Raw genomic sequence first — 22,499 nt, 5'->3', positions numbered from 1 at the left:
CAATATACAAATTATGGAGAAAAATGACTATTAAAATTCCCCAAAGCCTAAGCTGTTGTTTTTAAATGATTTGTTTAGTTTAACCAAGAGTTCAAATCCAAAGATGTTCAATTTATAATGCAAATCTTTAAATTACATAATTGTAACCAGCATTCCTGCCACATTACTGACTTGAAAGGGAATTTTTTTATTTTCTTTACATCTCCCTTGATTCACTTGTTACCTTATTATTCAGATCTCCTTAAAGTTCCTCTCCAGACGTGTTAAACTATGTAGAAATACTCTGCTATGATTAATATTTTGTATATTTTTCCCAGCTAAAAAGTGAAGGAAATCAAAAACTTGGTCTGGAAGCACATCTACACTTACTTCCTCACTGAGAAATGATGAGTCTATTGTGACTAAAATCGACGACCAGCAGACGTATCAGGACAGTTAGCGTAGTTAACATCTTTTATTTGTTTTATGTTGTTTATGTTAGCTTGGAACTGGCAGTGGCTGACACAGTGTTAGTGGTTGTGCAAATGTAAAGTCTCTCTCTCTGTACTGACAAGGTTTCGGGTTTATTTTTGCCCCCCCGTTCCCGTGAGTTGACAGGATTGGTTCTTTAGGTTATGTAGCTTATGAAACCCTGGTTGTCTGTATCAGTTTCTGTGAGACTGTCATTGGTTCACTGCAGTTCCAAGGAGGAAATATGCAAACATAGCACTGACTGCTTATTTAAAAACTTGATTTTCAGAGAATCTTATTAACAAACTGCACTATGAGTATAATGCATATATTAATCGCCCCTTTTGAATTCATTGTTGTTGTTTGTTTATGTGCAGGGAGTTTGGGAGATGGAAGGTGAACAACTTGGCTGTGGAAAGGAGAGATTTCTTGGAGTCTCCGTTACCTCTGACACCTGAGTTCATCAGGAACATCCGACTCCTGGGCCGCAGGCCCACCACCCAGATGATCACTGACAACCTGATCAGGAAGTATGGGACTCACTTCCTGTTGTCAGCTACACTGGGAGGTAAACAAGGAATTGGAAGTTATTTTATGTACATCGGTTGATGGTATAAATAAACTAATGCATGTTTGTTTTTGCTTGTTCACTAAGCCCCACACACCTTTACTTTTTCATTTCAACCTTTGCATTCAAGCTCAGTTTGTATCCAATTTAGAAATTCATCGGTTTTTGGAACAACAGATCCTTGACTTCACACAGATGTAGACAAAAGCAGCCTTTGTATTTTTTTTTAGCAAGCAACCATCATTTTTTTGCCGGGTGAAATGACATCTGTCACTGGCAGACTTTATCATCTGTAACCAGTCAGATAATTAGAATGAATTCTTTGAGTTTGATGGAATCTGTGTCTTCGGTTGATTTTATTAAATGTTACAACTCACTTGACTGAAAATGAAAACCTGAAAAAGGTCTACATAGGTGATATAGCAATTATGCTGAAAGAGAATAAAGCTAAAGCTTATATGGAAAGTAGATGATCCATGTAGAATACACTGAAATGTGGGAGCAGCATTTTTCTTTTATTCCACGATAGAGCTAGTTATCCCAAGTATTATAGTAAAGTATGAGGAAGATATGCTTTTAGGAATTGCATCTGTCCCCAATGATATAGGCTTTACGTTGATAAAAGCTTTTAGACTCTACTCTCCCAGGTGTCATGTGGAAAACAGATGGACACGGCACAATAACTTGGTCATAGTAAATAAATGAATAACAAATCACAGCAGAATAATACACCACTGGCAGCACAGAAATCACTCCTCCGAGATGTATAAATACACGTAAAAGCCTGTGTACTGTAAACCCGCCTCTCCCGCTCCCAGTCACACTCACCCAATTTTTGGTTCTGTGCAGTGAGATGAATGGACAAGCATTAATGGTCCTCTGAGTGAAGAAAAAAAAAAGAAGACGACGAAAAAAAAAAAACTAAATTAGGATGCCAGAGAGGCCCGGGCAGGTCTTGCAAAGCAGATTTGCTTTTACAGAGCAACACTTGTCAATTACTTTAGACCTGACTCCTAGGCTAGAAAAGGTTGCTGTTGTAAGTGGCTGCATATAATGCAACCCTGCTACCAGCTGCCTGAGCTGATGCAGCCCTGCACTCTGGCTCCCGGCCAGTACTTAGTGGTATGAGGAGAGGAGAATGAGGAGTTTGCCTTGGATTGTTGCCAGAGATATGCCTCTGTGCTTCTGAATGGATTGCCTCTGTGTTCAGAAACATATGGACTTAATGAAATTAATAAATAGATTGCGATATTAAGAGGGTGCCCTTCAGCGACTGAGGAAGAAAGGCGGTGGGCAGAAAAATGGCCCTGAAGCATTAACACTGCATTATGATGAGAAATATGATGTGCAGTGTCTTGGAGACTCGCACGGCAAAGAAAGTGTCCCGCTGCACCATGTATGCCCCAACCCCCCCACCACCCCAGACTCAGGAGGTGCTGATTGCTATGATCATTGGCTGCTGATACAGGGTGATGTGGCTTATCCTAATTGAGGTCAACTATCTTTGTGCTTCGGAGGCTCCGGTATCGCTGTGCTCTTTCTGCCCGGAGTTCAGCGGATGTGTCTCTTGGAGCAGAGCAGGTGGCAGGTTTTAAAATTATGGCAACATGTAGATTAATTGGAAAGTAAATTCAAAACACAAAATGTGCTCCTGTGAAAAAGAGTGCCAAATACAGACACTCAGAATTATTAATTAACACTCATTAACAGCAAATCCAAGTGAAAAGATCTGACACGAGTTGGCACGCCTTTTGACTGACAAGTGATTTGTGGGAAGTGCGGTGCATAAACACCTCAGCAATGAGTGCTTAGCACTGACAACGGAGACAAACACCAAAAAAAAAAAAAAAAAAAATCACTTAAAACACTTAAGATATTAACGCTTTGATTTTATGTCAGAGAAGTGCGGCTCAGCTCAGCCTTCGAGAGGCTGAAAGTGAGATTATACTTGGAAACCCCTCAATGGCGGCAAATAGTGTGACCACACTTAAAAAAAATTTGAATTTTCAAAAATGAATTAAATGATATGTCCCCTTGCAGGAGAAGAGGCCTTAACGATATTTGTGGACAAGAGGAAACTGAGCAAGAAAGCAGAGGTGAGCGATTACTCGGGCAACTCCTCCACCGTGACTCTGGAAGCTCTGCACCAGCTGGCCGCCTCCTACTTCATCGACAGGGAGAGCACCCTGCGCAAGCTGCACCACATCCAGATCGCCTCCACTGCCATCAAGGTAACACCTTTGCATCTCTGCTGTTGAGTTCGTGGGGGGGCACATTCACACACTGATGCGCTGATTTTTAAAGTTTCCAGCCACTTTGATCTTCCACAACTCATCGATCAAGTCAATCGGATTTCATCATGAGAATAAAGTCAAAGGCCGGTCGTCCTGGCTGATTAGTGTGTCTCCCAATTCTTTTACCTTTGTTTCCATCTTTAGTGCAAAACAACTGCTTCCCTGTGTTGCTATACTTCCTTTGAAAATGATTTTGTTTCGCTAATACCGAGCCAATCGTATAATTTATTTATAAGAGAGGCAGGTAAATCTACAGTAACCACCAGAGACAAATTGGCAATTCACTTTGAAAATAGTTGCCAGTTTACAATTTTGACAGGCTTTAAATTAGCAAAGCAGCTAAGCCGGGCAAAGTTGGGACGCAATGGAGCAAATTATACCGTATTTGTCCAAATAAAACTGGCATTTCATGACTAACATTAACATATCTTCTCCGCCACGTCTCAAGAACGGCACAGAGGCTGAGCGCTCTGTTCCAACCAGGCCTGGAATTAACAAACATAAGACCTTGCGCTCCTGTTTCTTTGCATCTCACTGGCTCTGATTGTAAACATGAGCATGCAAACAGTAACGGTACATGGTTTCTGGGTTTTAAGATTTAAGATTTACCTCTTGCTGCCATCTGGAGACGCTCACATGGGAATCTGCCCAGAGAAGCTTCTTATGAAAGCCTCCTTTGAATGAAAGAAAACCACAATTACCGTAGAGCTGGAAGCAATATGATGCGATATTCTGTCCAACACTATCTGTATCCTATATTAAAAGGAGAAACATTTAAATGCATGATGCCTTTGGCACTGTCAATGCGTGTTAATAGAAGAGGATTCACCTGTATCCATAACAAATGCAATCATTTTCATGATTTATTTAACATTTGTAAATGGACTGCACATATATAGTGCTTTTCTAGTCTTACCAACCACTCAAAGCACTTCACACATACTTGCCCAAGGACACTTTGAGACGCAGTCTGTAGGAGCCGGGGGTCGAGCCACTGACCTTCCGATTAGCAGAAGGTTTACCTCCTGAGCCACAGCTGCCCCCTGTACAATATATCATAATAAAGTGCTGCAGGAATGAGTCCTAAAACCCACAAATTAGTTGCAACACTTCCTGTTCCCCCGTCCTGAAGTCAATGGGTTTTTTGAATGGGATTTTGGCTAGATGGCTGAAATAAAGTCTGTGGTTAACACAAGGACTAGACCTTTTCATGTTTGTTGTACGTCGCTTGAAAAAGGCCGGTCGCTAGCAAGAGGCTAAATGAGACTACAGAGGTTGTCGGGGATGTTAAACGTCATCACACTGAGCATGGAGACCGATCTACGGACCATGCAGTCCCTCTTTACAGCCTCACTGTGTTTGTACTCGCGCTCTTACAAACTGTTACCAACTGTGTAAGAGGAAAGGCTTTTGTGGAAGACGTGAGAGTTAAATCAAACTAAAAGTTGGAGGTTTAGCGGTGGTGACAGTGAAGTCATGCGACCATGGTGTAGTTTCTTTATAGTTTAATATTAGCTCGGTGGTGTTGATTTGTGAAGATTATCCTGCTGACCAAAACATGTCAGTGTCGGAAACTTTTGTTTGTCACAAAGTTTATTTTCTGCAGTAATCGAGAAGTCCATGTAAAATCCCATTGAGCTTTTTGTCGAGGTAACCGGGGTGACGCTAACATCCTGTTTGGTCGTCTCCGCAGTAATCAATGATACTTGGAGATCAAGATTCAAGACAACTTAATTGCCATTTTCTGACAACAAAAAATATAGTTACAAATCCAAGCAGGTGCCGAGTCATCAAGAAATAATGAAAATGTCAAATATAGCAGAATGTATAATTATAATATTTAACAAGGAAGAAGCTGAGGAATCAAGATGTGATATGAATATCATTAAAAACGTTGTACTTGGTCTCCCTAACCTGGACGTACATTCCACTCTCTTCGCAGTTTGCAATTTTAATTTCAACTCCCAAGTTTAAATCTGTCTGTTGCTTCCAGGTGTCATTTGCAGTGAAAGAAAGTGCCTTTCTAAAAAGCCGTAGATGATGTGTGTGTTATTGCCGTTGTTAACGATTTCCTTGTTATAACACAATGATAACAGCGATGAAAATAAAGCGGGATATGATGCTTTTTTATCAGCCTGCTTGTGATGAGATACGATCTTCAGCCGCCGTGAGCACACTGAGTCTGGAGGAAGCGCCGTGATGAGCACATATGGCGAGGGGAAGATAAATGAATCTGGTGAAAACACAGCTCATGACAGGTTTCTGCCTCCGGTTGTCACCTTCAGGTAGCAACGGGGTTAATAGGGTGACAGAAGGGAGGATGACCCTCCTTTCGGCCTTTTTCATTCCTCGGGAACACGGCGGTAGTCGGCTTGTGAAGTGTGGCTTTCTCTGCTGTAGCAGAACATGAATCAGACTCCCTCTACTTATATCAAAGCGCCGCACTCTCACTACATTGTGTTCAGGGAGGGTATTTCTTTTGCAGCTAAGGTGGGCACATCTGCGGTTGCAGAGGCAGATGCTTTTGTCTGTTTCATTTCTTTGGGAATTAGAGGTTTTTTTTGTAGCTATAGAGAGGAAAAGAAGAAGAGAGAGCGTGCTTTCATGCTCCAAAGGCAGTCATCTGGCGTAACTGACAGGTGGGAAGAGGAAAGAGGAGAGATTCACCTCCATCACTGCTAGAAAGTGAGTCAAAGAGAGCGACAGATTCCTCCACACTCGTTTCCACAGGGCGTTGCCCCCACCACCACCCCCACCCCTCCCACACACACACACACACACACACACACACACACACACAGTTAGCGGATGACATACAACCAGGCAGTCCTCTGCATGAATTTGAAATCAAACAAGTTGATGAATGAATGAGAGAGGGCTGGCAAAGCAAAGCTAACCACTACCACCACCTACATTCCACATCCATGCTGTTCTCCATGCGAAGGGGAAATTTAAGCTCATTTTGGAGGGAAAAAAGCCTGTTACTGTTGTGGTGTGCCGGGGATTGTGCTGTGCGAAATCTGGTCCTTTTTTAAAAGAAGTCACGGCACAGACCGGCTTGTTTGTTCAATGCAGTCCAGTTGTTCGAGAGCAGCGGGGGATCATTTTTGTTTCCATTTGAGAATTTCCTTGACTGAATCGATGGCAATATCCCCACCTGACTTGGGCCATATTTGCCGGGCTGTCTGCACACGCTGATGAACAAGGCGACAAGGGGCAGCAGGAATCTTTGCTTTCATATTTTCTTCTCAGGGACAGCCTCTCCATTTGTGTTGTCTTCTCATTATGGCAGAGAAATGGGACTTTTTTTTTTTCTTCTGTGTTCACCAACCGTCTCATGACCGGACTGATCAATTGTTGTCTGGACTACTGCGGAGTACATCGACGGCAAACTTGATCATCCATTATCACACTCTCACCTTTTCTGTTACAGCATATTTATGGCAGAAGAAGATTGCAGCCATTAGATTACTCATCTGCTGTATGTGGCAGGGATCACGTTTGCCCGCTTTGTTGCTTCTCTTGCTCCCAACGCTGATCAAATGAGTCGGTGAAAGACTTTTAGCGCTGTGGCAACTGGAGTAAAAGTCATTATGAGGAAACAAAACAAAAAAAAATTGCAGCAGGACTACTCTTATAAAGGATTTATGAATGGTTTATAACTAGTTTATTAATTAGCTGGTTAACACTTTATGAAGCATTTATAAACTGTTATAACACATTAGATAAAACTAAGGGTTACAGTGACGTGTTGCTTGCCAAATAGTGAGCCCACATGTATCTGTACTGTTAAGCCTCATGTCGCATTAGTTACTGAGATGTCTTTGTTTTCTCCATCATACCAGCATTTTAACCTCTTGCCTCATTAGTTTGTTAAGATACTAGCATTTAACTACCATCAGAATCTTAATGGTCAAAAAAATTGTTAATTTGGTAGATCAAACTATGGAAAATCCAATTATTATATCAAATGACCAGATTCATCCTTTTACGGCCTTGGCAGTATTTTTTACCTTGACACGCTCTCAGCAGCCGGCCTCATTATAATCAAGATCAAAAGATTAACACAGAGATGCTTTTGCTGGTTGGTCTCTTCTTTAGGACTTTAGCCTTCCATGTAGAAAACAGGTCGTAACCTTCCTTCCTTTGTCCCACTTTTCACATATCTGTGGCCTGTTGTTCACGGAGTTAATTCTCCCCCAATCCATCTTGATTTTTCATGGCATCTCAATTTTACAACCATTTATTTATCAGTTATTGTAAAGTGTAAAACTCATCACCATTTATTAGTGAATCGTAATAAAGCTCCCTTTTACCAATTATAAATACTTGTTACTCATTAATGAATGATGATGGGTTTTACACTTTACAATAAGGCTCCTTTTTACCAGGTATAAATGGTAGTAACTCTTTAGTAAGATTAATGAGTAGTAAGCATTAACTTGACCTTGCCAAATAGTGAGCCTATATCACTGTATGAAATTTATTTTATAATTGTTTATTTATGATTTATAAAGTGTTAACAACTGAATTAATAACGTAATTATAAATCCTTTATAAAGGGTAGTCTTATTGTAAAGTGGTACCAAAAAATAAACCAAAGAAAGGCACAAATCTTCGATGGAGTTCCCTCATTCTTTCACCCAGCCAAGACCCAGGTGGCCAATAATGTCGTATTAAGTATTTTTTGATATACCAGAATGTATCTATAGTGAATAGCAGCTGCTATGCAAAGCGGAAATTGAATGCTCTGCTCATCAGTCAATATTTTGCCATATGGCATATCATATGGCATATCAAATAATTCCTTATATGGATGCAGTATTCATGTGTTCTGAAGCCCAGGGTTGTATCTCATTTCCTCACTTTCATATCAGCATTAAAATCCCTCATGAGGGAAACAAGGGATAAAATGTGATATAAATATTATAGCTGTAGAATTACACTCAAATTATCTCCATTTTCCCTTTTCCTCCCATTCACAGAGGATATTTATTCCTCCTCTCACAAACCCCTTTCCACTGGATTAGGCTTTTGATTAAAGAGCCCCACACTGAGTTTTCACTTTCCCCCTGCAGCACCGGCCTCATATGAGTTTCCCTCCCATCAGCCCTTCAGCCCTCTACGACTGTGTTACTGATCGACTGACCCCCATTGTCTCGCCTCATCCATCTGTCACTTTGCAACCAACTGTCCTCTGACAAGCCTGACCAGGACAAATCGCAGAACAAAATATGGTGTCCTGCGACCACAAAGAGAGAAAAATGAGAATCAGTTAAGCGCTCCCCGCCGTTGTCACGGCAAAGACAAAGGAAAGCACTGAAGTAAGATCTTCTCTTGCAAATGAAGTGAAAAAAAGGATGCTTTGCCGGAGCTGCTTTGTGGCAAAAGGTCAATCGAAACGTCTTCAATCAGTGACTAGACAAAAAAAAAAAAAAAAAGAAACACAGTGTAGCACTCTAGCAGAGAATGAGTGTAAGAAAGCACTGTTACAGCAATTCAGAATAATCTAAATAAGCTTACTCTAGTTTTCTCTTTCTTTCACATTCACAAGTAAAATTGATTGTGTAGAAACTACTTCACTTACAGAGAGAAGACAAAGCCCTTCATGTTACACTTGGCTCCTCTCTAACCAATTCTGAATCAAGTTAAGAAGTAAAAGTTAAAATATGTGTGTGTGTAAAGACATATAATTTAACCATGAGCCAACCAATGAGCTTTTTATTTGTTGTTGCCCAGGTGACGGAGACCCGCACAGGTCCTCTCGGATGCAGTAACTATGACAACCTTGACTCCGTTAGCTCTGTGCTGGTCCAGAGCCCTGAAAATAAAGTCCAGCTACAAGGTTAGTCTGTTTTTTTTTTTCACTGCTTTTATTGTGATTGTCATTACGTGTTCAAGTGTATTATGCACGTGGGATAAACATCAGTAAGAGTTTGGCATACAAATATATAGATTTATAGATTTTTTTTATAAGCTCAGGCAGTAGTATATGCCACTACACTTTCACTGTCACTCCCCAACTTCCCAATTTGATGAAGGTACTAAACCCAGCTCGGTTTTACAGGCTTGCAGGTGATCCTCCCAGACTACTTGAGAGAAAGTTTTGTGCAGGCTGCTCTCAGCTACATAGCCTGCAATGGAGAGGGCGAATTTGTCTGCAAGGACAACGACTGCTGGTGCAACTGTGACCCCAAGTTCCCAGAGTGCAACTGCCCCTATATGGACATCCAAGCCATGGAGGAGAGCCTGGAGAGGATCACGGAGACGTGGGGGATGCTCTATAAAGAATTTGAGGAATCAGGTGAGAAATTAAGGGAGTCTGCGTCTTGCGTGCCTCATCCTAAATGCAGGAAAATCAAACTTTTAGGGTATAAATCATTAATGTGACAGGGAGCGAGGATGAATTCAAGTGTTTTATCTCCACCGTTAAATCTGAGTGAGGATCCTATATGTATGTTCCTCCCTACTCTATGATTTATAGGTGAACTATAATAGCAGGTTGTCAATCCTGGGTCCCGGTTCACGATCTGCATATAGAAAATTAACAACGCGACAGAACCGGATTAAAAAAAATAAACAGCTTTGGGCTCAGGTAGTTTACAATATGTATGGAGCAGATTAATCAGCTATAAAAACCCATTTATTGCCAGTCTGGGTTTTCATATCACCGGGGAGACAGAGTTTGAATGGAAGCTCTTAGCATAATGTTTGGTTATTATTGCTGTGCTCGGTCACCCTGCCTTGGTGGTTATTACTCAGGTGAAATCAAAATGGATGTCTTTTTTTTTTTTTTATTCCACTCCTCAGATTTGGCTGAAATATCCCTAAGTGCAATTACTTTCAAAGTTTATGTTTTAATAGCAGGGTGTGAAATGAGGGCAGGAGTGTGCCTAGAATGCAGATAACCTGCAAGTGTCATAAATGTGTCCTTCAGCGCGGGATATCACAGATTTCTAGCTCCCCGCCTTATCAGCAGAAGAACTGCTGACAGTAAAGAGATCAAGAGGTAGCGATTCCTGCCTCATGCCTGTGCTATTGTCATCCTTAAAGCGAATGGAAGCACACGAAAGGAAATGACAGAATCAGAAATGTGTCTCGCATTAAAATACTTACATGTTGTTTAGGGCCTGACCCCTTGTTTAGCTGATTCCCACATTTCAGAAATTTACATACTCTTGTCCATATAAAATAGTTTCCTAAGTGGTTGTTGCATTGAACATTAATGTTCTTACTTCTTAAAAATGTTTTTGATGTGCAGTGTAGGCGATGATGATAAAGGTAGTTCAGATAATGATGGTGAAAATGACGAATGGAACAAAAGTCATCATCACCGTCTGTAAAACTGACTAGACTTATTATATGTAAATTTTGTTAAGTTGTGTTCTGACATTATCCCTAATGTTTCCATCACTTTTCAAACCTAGAGAAATACATGATTTTTATCATGGTAACAGTTTAATTTGGTCGGATGTCAATGACCTCATAGCCCCCGTGTGCCTGTGTCGGTGTTGTGGTTGCCTGCCGGAAGCTCAGATTTGACCTTTATCCAGTTTTGAGCCACATTTTTAAAGAAGGATTTTAGTCATTTGATGTCTGATGAAAAAACCAAGCAAATGTTCAGCTCCCAGCCGCTTCAGGACGTCCTGTCCTGTGTCCGCCGAAGAGCATCTGTGAAAAACAGATTTTTAAAGTGAAACTGCTTTATTCAGTGTTTCTACCGGTTTTAAATTCCCCTCCATTTGTCATGGAGCGGAGAACACATCTGTGGATAATTATAATAATAAAAACTTCCTGAACGTCTGCATCAGAATTTATCAGAGAAACAATCTAAACAAAGGTTATCATCAGTCTCCCAGCTCCAAGTAAAAAACGCCTGAATGACTGACACTGAAGGAGTCCAAACTGGGAGAGGCATATGACATACTGTAGGTGGTGAAGACAAAGACTCCCATGATCCCACGCTATTGCACAACCTCACCGAACAACGTCTTTTTTTGTTGTTGATTATATTATATTATTATTGATTGAGAGACCTATAGAGGCAGACGTTACATACTGTGCGTTTAAAATTCAACATTTGCACACTCAAATAGAAACATCTGCAAAAACAATGGTGTGATGCAGCAAGCAGAGAGGTAAAAATAACTCTATGTTAATCAGAGCATAAAGGCTGTTCACCTTTAAGGAGATAATAATGGTCATGACAGCATTAGTAGTAGCAGTAGTCATTCTGTATCAGTGATGCTATATTAAGCACTTAAGAAAATATTAAACATTATAATATCATGGTCAAAATAATTATAATAACTTGGCATAGCTTACTCTGTCTTATACTGTTAGTGTTTGTCTAAATTTAGACCATGGTTCCCATAAAATATTGTGCTTCCTGCAGCAAAGTGGACCCTCTTTCATCTTTTACCCTCTTAAGTGACATCCTGGGTGCTTTTGCTTTCCTTTTTTGCTTTACTGAATATGATCAAACTGTCAGAAGTGACTTTTCAAAGCACCACCTGTCAGATACTGTGTCCCAATTCAGGTACTATAAAGTCTGCCTCTCTAGCCCAAATAGATCAGGCTGCCAAGGTCTGTCCAAATTCAAAGGCTCCTTCAAATGTGACTGAGAGATGCAGCAGCCTGTTTCCTCTATATAGAGGACGCAACTGCTGCATCATCTTGACTTCTGTAGCGACGCACAATCCAATGTTCACTTGTCAATTGGTTAATGGAGCATTGAGATGATCCTTGTCAAGGTATTCGTTTTCAGGCGGTCATTATTGACATGAAATAGGCACTGCAGGATGTAAACAAAGGACAGAAAAATCAAAGTTAGACCACACAGACATGGTGCACTACTTGCAAGTTCTCCATAATGTGTTGAAGTAAAATATCACAACTCATAATGTACATTTTTATGTGGTCACTTCTGTTGCCACATAAAACAGAAGAATTCAAGGCGTTCTATGCGAGGCTGCCCCAGAACTACTTCCTCAACGTGTCAACCATCCAACACTTGTGGACCCTGGATAGCTTGTTCCAGTGGCGATATGAGCAGCTGGAGAACAGCATGCGGGTCCTCTCCAAACGAGCCCAGAGGGTCATCTTCAAGCTCTTCAGTCTGAGTAAAAGGTGTCACCGACAGCCCCAAGTCCGCTTACCAAGAGAACGGTGAGTTTTGATTTGAATCTACGTACATCTGATACTTTTCTACAGTTTTATCATGTTTCAGTCAAAGATATGTTTGTTTCTTTTTATATTAAACCATTGGAGATGCACAGTTCTGGCCTTTTTTTCACCAAAGCTACTGTACATGGAGTCAGGGCCTGGAGTTTGCTCTATTAGCCTCGCAATAAACCTTTAGTTTATGCAAACGATTTCCCTTTTTAAATGTTTCATATTTTACATTTTCCCAGTGATGTATTTGAAGTGTTGATATCCATAATAAGATATATATGTGGTTTGAAGAAACAAAGAACCATTTCAATGCAGTTTTACATCTCCTCTCTCAGGCTTCTCTCTGGAACTCCAGGTTGGTCAGCCAATCAGAAGAGAGGAGGCTCTGAGCCTCTCTTTTGATTGGCTGACTGAGTGATCAAATAGAAATATAACAAATTTCAGGCAAACACTCAGAGGAACCAAATCTGGCGAGGTTGGATGGTGGGTCCAGGTGGGCTCGGCTTGGTGCATAGCTGAGGGTGGTGATTGCTTTGTTGTGACATCACAAAGTTACAGAAGTCCTGACGGCTGGTTTTAAGGCTCAGTTTCTGAATACAGGCTGTGTGCATTTATCTGTGGACTGACCCTTTGATACTTTCACAGTATTAATATAGAACCTAGACCTGCTTCATAATCAAACAACACATGAAAATCTCACTTTATACAATAGGGTACCTTTAATGGCTTTTGTATAATGTTTGCCATCAAATATCCTGATAAATGCTGGAATGCACTCATCGAAATGCCAGTAAAACAAGCTAGACATTTGTTAACAGACACTTCTTTTCACTCATGGATCAGATCAACATAACCTTGCTTTCTTTGCTGCTGTTACAACAGTAAACTTCATCCAACACTTGTGGTCCCTCATTCCACAAGTCTCTTCGCCATTAAATCTTTATGAAGCTTCATGAAATTTTCACAAAATCATGAAATCTTAATTCCATTTCATTGGACTTCATCTCCATGAAATCCTCTGAAATCCCTCTGAAAATATATTCTCTGCACTGGTTTCTGGCTACAAAGGAGGACATTTTATTTTTTATTTTTTTTTGTTACAATTTTATATCGTTCAGAGTCTTTTCAAATTATATATCAGATGAAATTTGTTCATCTGTAGCCTAATTATAAATTTATACTACAAAGCACATTCACCCCCATCCTTTCAAGTCTTAGACAAGGTGTTTTTTCTTTAAATCGTTTTCATAACCAATTTCAGACTAGTGTTGAAAGACTGAATAACATAATTCCTTCTATACCCACATACTTCTGTGGGTATTTCCCAAATGGCCAATGTGCCTGTTCCAAATATTTCTCATCGCATTTTCTGTTGTGTCACATCTATTGTTAAAGTTTAGTTTAGGCAAACTGAACTATTTGCCCTTAAAACATGACTTTTTAGGAGCAGGGGTGGAAATAACGACTTACATTTACTCTCGTTACTGTAATAAAGTATTTTGTACGTGACCAACAGGTACATGCTGTTAGCAATGTCAGCAATGCTAAAATACTGGATCCTTCAGCTGTGACTTCTATGTTCACTTCTAGCATCAGTGAGCTGTGCACCACCTTTTTTACTGGTTCTGACGATCCCTGCTGTGACTGCAGAGGTCATTCAGCTCGGTGTTTAATAACTTGGAGGAGCACAGTGAGACCAGGGGGGCTGAGTGGACTGGTGATGTTTGACAGTGGCAGTGAATGAGCAGTGAAGTTGGATTCAGAACAGATTGTGGAGGACTTTGTGATGCACAAAAAAAAAAAAAAAAATCACAGAGTGAAGTTCAGACCGGTGTGTGCAACAAATGACTGATTTGTCTAACTCACTGTTCAGAGAACAGCATCAGCAACTACTGCGTTGCCTAGTAACATAGCATTTTGTCTGTGTTTGTTGGCTGCAGACGCTATGGTGTTTATGTTCTTTTTACATCTCTGCCTTTTCTGCTGCTTTATTCGGCTGTTAAATACTGTATATAAGAAGTGGCTGGCATTTTGATTCATACAGCTTGATACTGCCAATTAAAGTCTATGGAAACATGCTGTGGTATTCAGATGGATTGTAGTCTAAATATCAACAACACCACACACTACATCCTTTAGGAGGAATCATTGCAGGACTGTTACATTGGACGGCTTTTAGTTTCAGCTAGATATACCTAATAAACTGCCAAATTAATGTAATAACTATTTATATAGCACTTTTCTAAAACAAAGTTACAAACGTAAAAAACTAAACAAAGCAATAAAAGACACAGAGAAGAGTGCAATGTGTACTGCATCAGTACGTGTGTTAAAACAATGACATCAATAGATCAACAAAAATAAAGTAAAACCAAAAGTAAGGACCGAAGTTAAAATTTAAATCAAGAATTAAAAGCTTCTTTATAAGTGTGGTCTATATTTGTAATCATCAGTGGTATGCACCAGCTGCAAAGTGCCTGACTGGAATTTATTGGTTGCTTTTGAACATGTTCCACTAATGTTGCAATTGATATCATCTTCACACGCTGTGGAAAGTGCGGTCTTAGGATGTAGTTTACAGCTGCTGATAACACACAAAGATACAAATTCTCAACAACCTCTCATGTATGTAGGTTAGCTCTGATGATGACAGGCTAAGTTATGAGCACAGTCTGAGGACTGGTCTGGAATTTAGCTCTGTTGATTATGAGCTAAAGGTTTTTTTTTGACAAGATAAGGGAGCTAATGAGCCAACGTACCATTTAATTACCGGGCTGATAAATGAAAGAAAGCAATGTGGATACAGTGGGCAATAAAAAGTAAACCCAGTCATACTAGACGAGGAGGTAGATTAAGTAACATAGTGTTACTGTAGCCAAAGCATACTAGAAGCCTGTGTTAGAAGTTACGTTACCAGTCGAGTAAAGTAGATGACAACCCAGCTGTTGCTTCACTTCTTTCAATTGTGTTCTTATTGGTCCAAGGGTTGTTCTCTGTTTGTCACTTTCTTTTTTGGCCTTTTCACCCTCTACTGATCTTACAGTTTTCTTCTTATTTCAAACTCCGAGTTACTGGTTGGTGGTCGCACTTCCATTTCCCCTCGACAAATTTGTTGTGATCACCTTCCCTTTTGTTCTTTTCATTAGAAAACTATGAAGCTACCCACTACCGACACATACTGAACCTGTGTTCAAACCTTGATGCTTTGGGACACACAAGGGTAAATCTCCGTAGTGTTTTTTAAGAGAAAAAATTTACATTTTGTACCTTAAAAACGGAAACGGATTAAAATCCACATTCGTATCGGATTCCTTCAGTGGTATCCTATCTTATGTCAGAGGGGCCGATCGCTGAAGGTGATGAATCCAATCACTGTCAGTCACACTGTGTTAAGTTCGACTGAGCCACCACAGTAATGGCGGTTATGGTACACAGCACAACACATAAATCAGCTGCCAGATTATTCTATTCAGTGCACTCTGTTCAATGTCCAGTCCATCTCTCTGTTTCTCTCTTTCTTTTCTCCGACTCGGTGTAACCCCCACCCACCACACACACACACACACACATACACTGTTCCTCCTTAATCCGTCTTGTTCTCTCCACCACATTGGCAAAACACACATTAATCACTGATCTTTGCAGCTGATATTACCACCCACTTGCCTGGAAAAAGGAGCGTCATCGCCCTCATCCAGGCAAGTGTTTATCTATGTTATTACCGTTGCGTCAACTGTGAAGCTTTGCCTTTGTTTTCGCTCTTCATCGAAATCTTCATACTCAGTGGAAGGAGACTGACAACAGGATGCCTGTCAGTTTGTCGGGGGGAGAGAAGCGGAACCTCTCTGGAAAAAAAACCTCTCACTCTCCCTTTACCATCCTGTTCATGGCACTTGAGGTAGATGAGAGATATATGATTCATTCTGCTTCCAGGGGGCTACTTTTCCTTCCGTGCTGACAATTATGAGCGAATAAGACAGTGGAAGCAGCAGCCAGCTTGGCTTTTAGTATTAGTAATGATAAAACTGCACAGTACACTTTGTGTTAGAACTTTTGCCATTAGGCATAATGATGCACATTGTCATTCAAGAGATGTATTCAGTACTTCTGCTTTAATCAGCTTAGAAAATGCCTTTCTTATTCATAGGCTCCCCCCCCCCCAAAAAAAAAGAAAAAAAAAGAAAGAGGTGTCAGATTTTTTTCACATACATCTAGGTCTTGAATGCTTCTCAGAAGGAGTCCTCTCAACTTTGTTTGAATACTAAGAGTGTGCAATTAAGATTTGACTCTAAAATGTTGAATAGCTTTTTAATGAACTTGTCAAGGCATTCAGCCTAACACTGTGTCAGTCACATTATTTCCTACAGAGGAAAAGATGGCCAGGAGGTGTGATTATTGCACATCATGATACTGAACTTCTTTTACATTATTCATGTTGATTCCTTTTGCTTGCTTGCTTTAGTATTGATTAACTGATTTGTATCAATAGCAGATATTAAAGATCCCAATTTGTATAAAGTGAGATTTCTATGTCTTCTTTGATGAAAAAGATCTTGGTTCTTTATTAATACTGTGAAAGTATCAAAGCGCTCAGTCCTCAGAGAAATGCACGCAGCCTGTATTCAGAAAAGGAGCCTTAAAACGAACCATCAGGACTGTAACTTTGTGATGTCACAAAAAAACAGGCACTGCTCTCAGCCATGCCCCAAGCCCAGCCCACCTGGACCCACCATCCAACCTTACAGCATTTGGTTTCTCAGAGTGTTAACCTGGAATCTGCTATAGTTTTATTTGATCACTCATAAAACATTCAACCAATCAGAAGAGAGGCTCAGAGCCTCCTCTCCTCTGATTGGCTCACCAACCTGTTGTTAATAGAGCTCCAGAGAGACGCCTGAGGCTACGTCCACCCTACTACGTTATCATTTTAAAATGCCATTTTAAAACGAAAACAATCTCCGTTCACACTCACACACCTTAGAGAGCTTACTTGCATAACCATTCTCATACACTCACCATGCACGAGCTGGTGCAAACAGGAAGCAGATTGTCTCCTCTGCAGTTGATTAGTTGCACAAAATACTACAAATGAGGAACAGCAAAGGCAGTTGTATCGTTAACATACAGAATTTAACTGCACAACAGCTGCTAGCAAAGACAACAAGGTCAGTAACGCTTGTAATTTGTTATTTATGGTGCTTTCACTACTGGTAGTCAAGGCTGATAAGACCCAATAAGGGAGCAACTGTGGGTGTCTATGTCATTGTTTCAAAATGTGTCTGTTTCTTTCCATTGAGAATACAATGCAACCCCCGAAGTTTTCAAACTAAGATGGGTCCGGGTCCAGGGCTTCCAAAAGTCTCTGTTCTAGGTGCTTGAAAACTCCCCAGTAGTGTGGAGTCCAGGTGTAAACATAGCAAAAGAAATGAGTTTTAAAACTATAAGCTAGTAGTGTGGACGTAGCCTGAGAGAGGAGACGTAAAGCTACATTGAGATGGTTTGTGGCACTTATCAACATCTCAAATATAACACTGGAAAAGTGTAGAATATGGCACCTTTAATGCACTGTATAGAGCAGAGGTCACTAATAGGTGGACCGTAGTCTGGATCCGGACCCAGACATGACCCAGACACGACCAGTGCCTTTACGGTACTCATGTGCCACTACTCAGCCAATCATTTCGACTCGAGTCAGACCAATGTTCTGGTCCTTTTGCTTCTTTGAATTTTAATTAATTACCCCTGGTGTAGAGTGTGCTTCCAACTTTGAAGCAACTGTTTCGGGAAGGGCCTCCAACGTGACAATGCACAAAGCCAGGTTATCCCAGTTTTGAAGTTGACAGATCTGCACAGATCTCTGACTTCAGCCCCAGTTAACAAGCTGGGGATGAACCGGAACTCTAATTGTGAACCAGGCCTGATCGCCAAATCGGCCCCTCACCTGATTAATGCTCTCGTGGCTGTATGTGAGCAAATCTATTCGGTTAGGTTTCAAAATCTTGTGGAAGGCTTCACAGGAGCGTGTAGTGTGCAGTGCTTTTATAGTAGCAATTAATACCAGTGGATTGAGACATGTTCAAAAATCATACGTAGTGTTATGTTTCTGTGTCCACATTATTTTGGCCATGTAGTGCACATCACTTCAGTCTAAGTGTAATTATTTAAAGTAGATACTGGTCTTGTGTCAGGGAATCCACTGTGGGTTTAATTTGAAATTCCACCAATCTTCAGCAAGTCAAAATCCCTGGCTTTAACTTTGTATTTGGCTGATTTAAATTTCAGTGCTTCTTGCTCCTTTAACACAGAAGTTAGAAGACACTGTGATTTACAGCAGAGGTTTGGAAGAAGACTTGCAGGGAGCAGAAAGGCTGTACATACTCACACCAGGGAACTAACAGCACAACTGCAGCCTTGTCTCGGCGACCGCTTTCCCTGCTGAAGCTGTCGGAGGTGAAACGCTTTGCCCACAGGTAGCGAGTGATGGAAAGAAAGAGCCCTTTCGGTTCATTTAACCATGACCGCTTTTTCCATTAGGGGGGTTTTTGATATTTAAATCTGTGATTTTCTGAACTCAGACTTGATACCCACAGCCAAACACGCAATAAAATGGGGATACAGAGGAAGGATGCCCCAAATGTAATCCACCAAACATTTTCAGATTAGCATAAAGTTTACCACAATACACCCTCATCAAAGAAAAAGCTTTTTTTTTTTTTCTGAAAGGAAAGCCAGCGGTACTGTGCATTTCCTCTCATCAGCAAGCAAAGAGGATAAGAGGCATAAAGGGATCACAGTCAAGAAAGTGCTACAGACGGGAATCAAACTCCAGCCCACATGGGAGAATTATACGTATGTCTGAGAGTAAGTTACCCTACGGCAGCAGCGCACTTCTAATATTTATGTCACAAACTGATCAAAGACAACTTCCTCTCTCTCTCTGCTGTCTCCCGCTGTCGCTTCCTTTTGAAACACCAGTGTTTGTGCCCATATTCCTTTGCATGTGTAACCTACACTCATCAAACACTTAAGGACAACAAGAAACACGTATACTGGAAATACTCTGCAAGAATCTCAGGCAAGGTTGATTCAGTAATGTGAAGGCATTCCTGCAAACACTTCCAAATAATCCTAAAGATGAATTATTGTTCTGGAACAACCTTGGGACCAATATCCTGGTGGAAATATCCAACTGAAAAGGAAAAAAAAAGGTACACTGTGAATTTACATGGGAGAGCAAGAGTTTTTGCCTAGTTAAAATAAAACCGCACACTCTGTAATGTATGTAAATCCTAGATTCTAGAAGGATGGAAATTTTGAGATGCTGAAACCCCTGTGTGATCGTACCGTTAAAACACACAATTTCCATTCAGGCAGGAACAGGTCACACTCAAACCTGATTTGAATATAAGACATATAAGAGGTTTAGATTAAAGCCAAATTTGAGTTTATGACATCAGAATCAATCACATCATACGACCTTCATTAGCGGATCAGTTATCATGTGACCTAAATAATTTGGTGGAAAGTCTTATGTTGTACGCACTATACAGAGACGCTGTTGAAGTAATGGTTATGTAACAGAGGTTTCACAGAGACCCACAAATTGCCAAAACCATGCTCACTGGAATCCTCTCAGGCTTGTCTGCATGCTTTACCTTATGCTGATTATGTTTTTTATGTTTAACGAGCAAGCTGTCTGCAGACCCGACAGGTGCCCTGGACCTCATGAAGCTACCTATCAAACTAGTTCAGTTCCTGTTCAATAACCACTCTCTCTCTCTCTCTTCTTCTCTCTCTCTTGTTTTCCCTCTCCCCCTGGTCCAGGCCTCAGTCGTACTGGCTGAGTCATTTCCAGTCTCTCCTGTATTGCTCAGAGAACAACCAGCTTGGCGCATTCTCTGAGGAGCTTCACAGCTGCAGCTGCCGATACGAACACAGCCCCTGTCAGCTGCCTCCACCCTGCGCTGTTGGGGAGGGCTCGGCCTGCGCGGCGTGTGCACCGGACAACCACACCCGCTGTGGGAGCTGCAACCTGGGCTTCGCTCTGACGCAGGGGGCCTGCAGGCCCATGGTGGCTGACTCTACGGAGAACTACCTGGGATTTGAGACGGACCTCCAGGATTTGGAGCTGGGCTACCTGCTACAGAGAGCTGACCGTAGGCTAGAGGTATTTTTCTTTTAGCTTTTGTTCAGTCATGTGAGGCTGACTGAGAACAGAGCTGTCTTTCATGGCTGTAGCCTGGGGGGGATACATTTACACACGGGAGCCACAAACAAAGCCCTGCCCTTCTGGCAACTGAGGAACTTTATAGTTTCTCTATGTATTAGCCACGTTTTAGATGTTTAGACGTGTGCTGTTTACCAATGCCATCTGTGTGCTGTCTGTTTTTGTGTTAGGTCCACGCCATCTTCATCAGCAATGACATGCGACTCAACAGCTGGTTTGACCCATCGTGGAGAAAGAGGATGCTGCTGACGCTGAAGAGTAACAAGTACAAGTCCAACATGGTGCACATGCTGCTGGGAATATCCCTCCAGATCTGCCTTACAAAGAACAGCACTCTGGAACCTGTCCTTACTCTCTACATCAACCCCTTTGGAGGGAGCCATTCAGAGAGCTGGTATATCCCTGTCAATGAGAACAGTTTTCCAGACTGGCAGGCCACCAAGCTGGACCTACCCTTCGAGTGCTATAACTGGACTCTGACATTGGGCAACAAATGGAAGACGTTCTTTGAAACCATTCATATCTACCTTCGGAGCAGGATAAAGACTCAAGATGGATTGAATGACAGTGTTTATTACGAGCCTTTAGAAGTGACAGATCCCGCCCGGAACCTGGGCTACATGAAGATCAACAGCATCCAGGTCTTTGGCTACAGCATGCACTTCGACCCGGAGGCGATCCGCGACTTGATTCTGCAGCTGGACTACCCGTACACCCAAGGTTCCCAGGACACAGCCTTGCTTCAACTCCTGGAGATACGAGACAGAGTGAACCGGCTGTCCCCTCCGGGTCAACAGAGGTTGGACCTGTTTGCCTGCCTCCTCCGGCACCGGCTCAAACTGACTGCCAGCGAGGTGGTTCGCATTCATGCCTCCTTACAGGCCTTCAGTTCCCGTCTGCCCAATTCGATGGATTACGAGACCACCAAGCTGTGCAGTTAACAGCCGCTCGATGGGAGATCTGGCCTCTAGATGGGCGCAAGGAGAACTCTTGGACAAGAGAATTGTGTTCATGGTGGCTTAAAGTTGTCCTCTGTCTCTATGGATTACCAAGGAGAGGACCAGCTCTGGACAGCTGAAGAATGTACTCATCTGGTTGTTTTGGTTTCTGTTTTGTGGCTGACAAACTTCAGTGCTAAATTATAAAAAAAAATTTAAAAAAATTTAAAAAATGAGGTGGATCAGCAAGAAAATGCACAACAGTTTTCTCAAGAACAAACTCTTTAACAAAAGAATTCTGCAGTAGAAATACCACTACATAAAGTTGAACCATCCTGTTTCAATATGATTCTGCTCATTTATACTGTAAGTACCAATGCCAGTATCAATGGACATTTTACAGTAAAACTGGTACAGTCTGTTTGTTTGTAATTTTTATATGTTCCTTTGCTTCAGTGACAGTGCACTTTCCATGAAGACCAGAATACAGTGGTGTCAGTAAAGATTTTGTAGATAAATTGATATTAAAACATCATGTTATAACAGATTCCAGCTGTTGGAACATTTTTCCTGATACTAGTTTTCTTATTTGTTTTGAAAAATACTCTTAAAGCATTTTGACAAATTAGTCAGGCTAAATGAACTGGATCCAAGTGATTATAACAGTCATGTAGTTCTCTTCAGAAATGTTTTATTTATTTTTTCCTGCAATTACCTCGATGCGTCTTAACATTTTCTGATCACTTCAGTTAACAGAAGTTCACCCAGGAAATTTTCTTAGGAGCACAAATAACCCAAAACCTTAAAGGGGTGAAAAACATACTGCACACTCTCACACTAGCAGCCTC

The 22,499-nt window shown here is 41.2% G+C and overlaps 1 protein-coding gene across 1 annotated transcript in view; it reads left to right on the top strand.

Moving 5' to 3' along the window:
• brinp3a.2 (bone morphogenetic protein/retinoic acid inducible neural-specific 3a, tandem duplicate 2) overlaps positions 1 to 22,198 on the top strand; it is a 53,916-nt gene extending 31,718 nt beyond the window's left edge. Inside the window, exons 3-9 of the mRNA XM_023428758.2 lie at positions 828 to 1,018; positions 3,059 to 3,249; positions 9,052 to 9,157; positions 9,380 to 9,616; positions 12,258 to 12,480; positions 20,311 to 20,653; positions 20,884 to 22,198. Coding sequence (XP_023284526.1) covers positions 828 to 1,018; positions 3,059 to 3,249; positions 9,052 to 9,157; positions 9,380 to 9,616; positions 12,258 to 12,480; positions 20,311 to 20,653; positions 20,884 to 21,654 — 2,062 coding nt within the window. The 3' untranslated portion in view covers positions 21,655 to 22,198. The remainder of the gene's footprint in view (positions 1 to 827; positions 1,019 to 3,058; positions 3,250 to 9,051; positions 9,158 to 9,379; positions 9,617 to 12,257; positions 12,481 to 20,310; positions 20,654 to 20,883) is intronic.
• Positions 22,199 to 22,499: the final 301 nt, after the last annotated feature.

Source organism: Seriola lalandi, unplaced genomic scaffold, assembly GCF_002814215.2.
Source record: "Seriola lalandi dorsalis isolate HSWRI2012SDOR001 ecotype SW California unplaced genomic scaffold, Sedor1 jcf7180002054885, whole genome shotgun sequence".
Lineage (NCBI taxonomy): Eukaryota > Metazoa > Chordata > Actinopteri > Carangiformes > Carangidae > Seriola > Seriola lalandi.
This window is presented reverse-complemented; position numbering and strand designations above follow the sequence as displayed.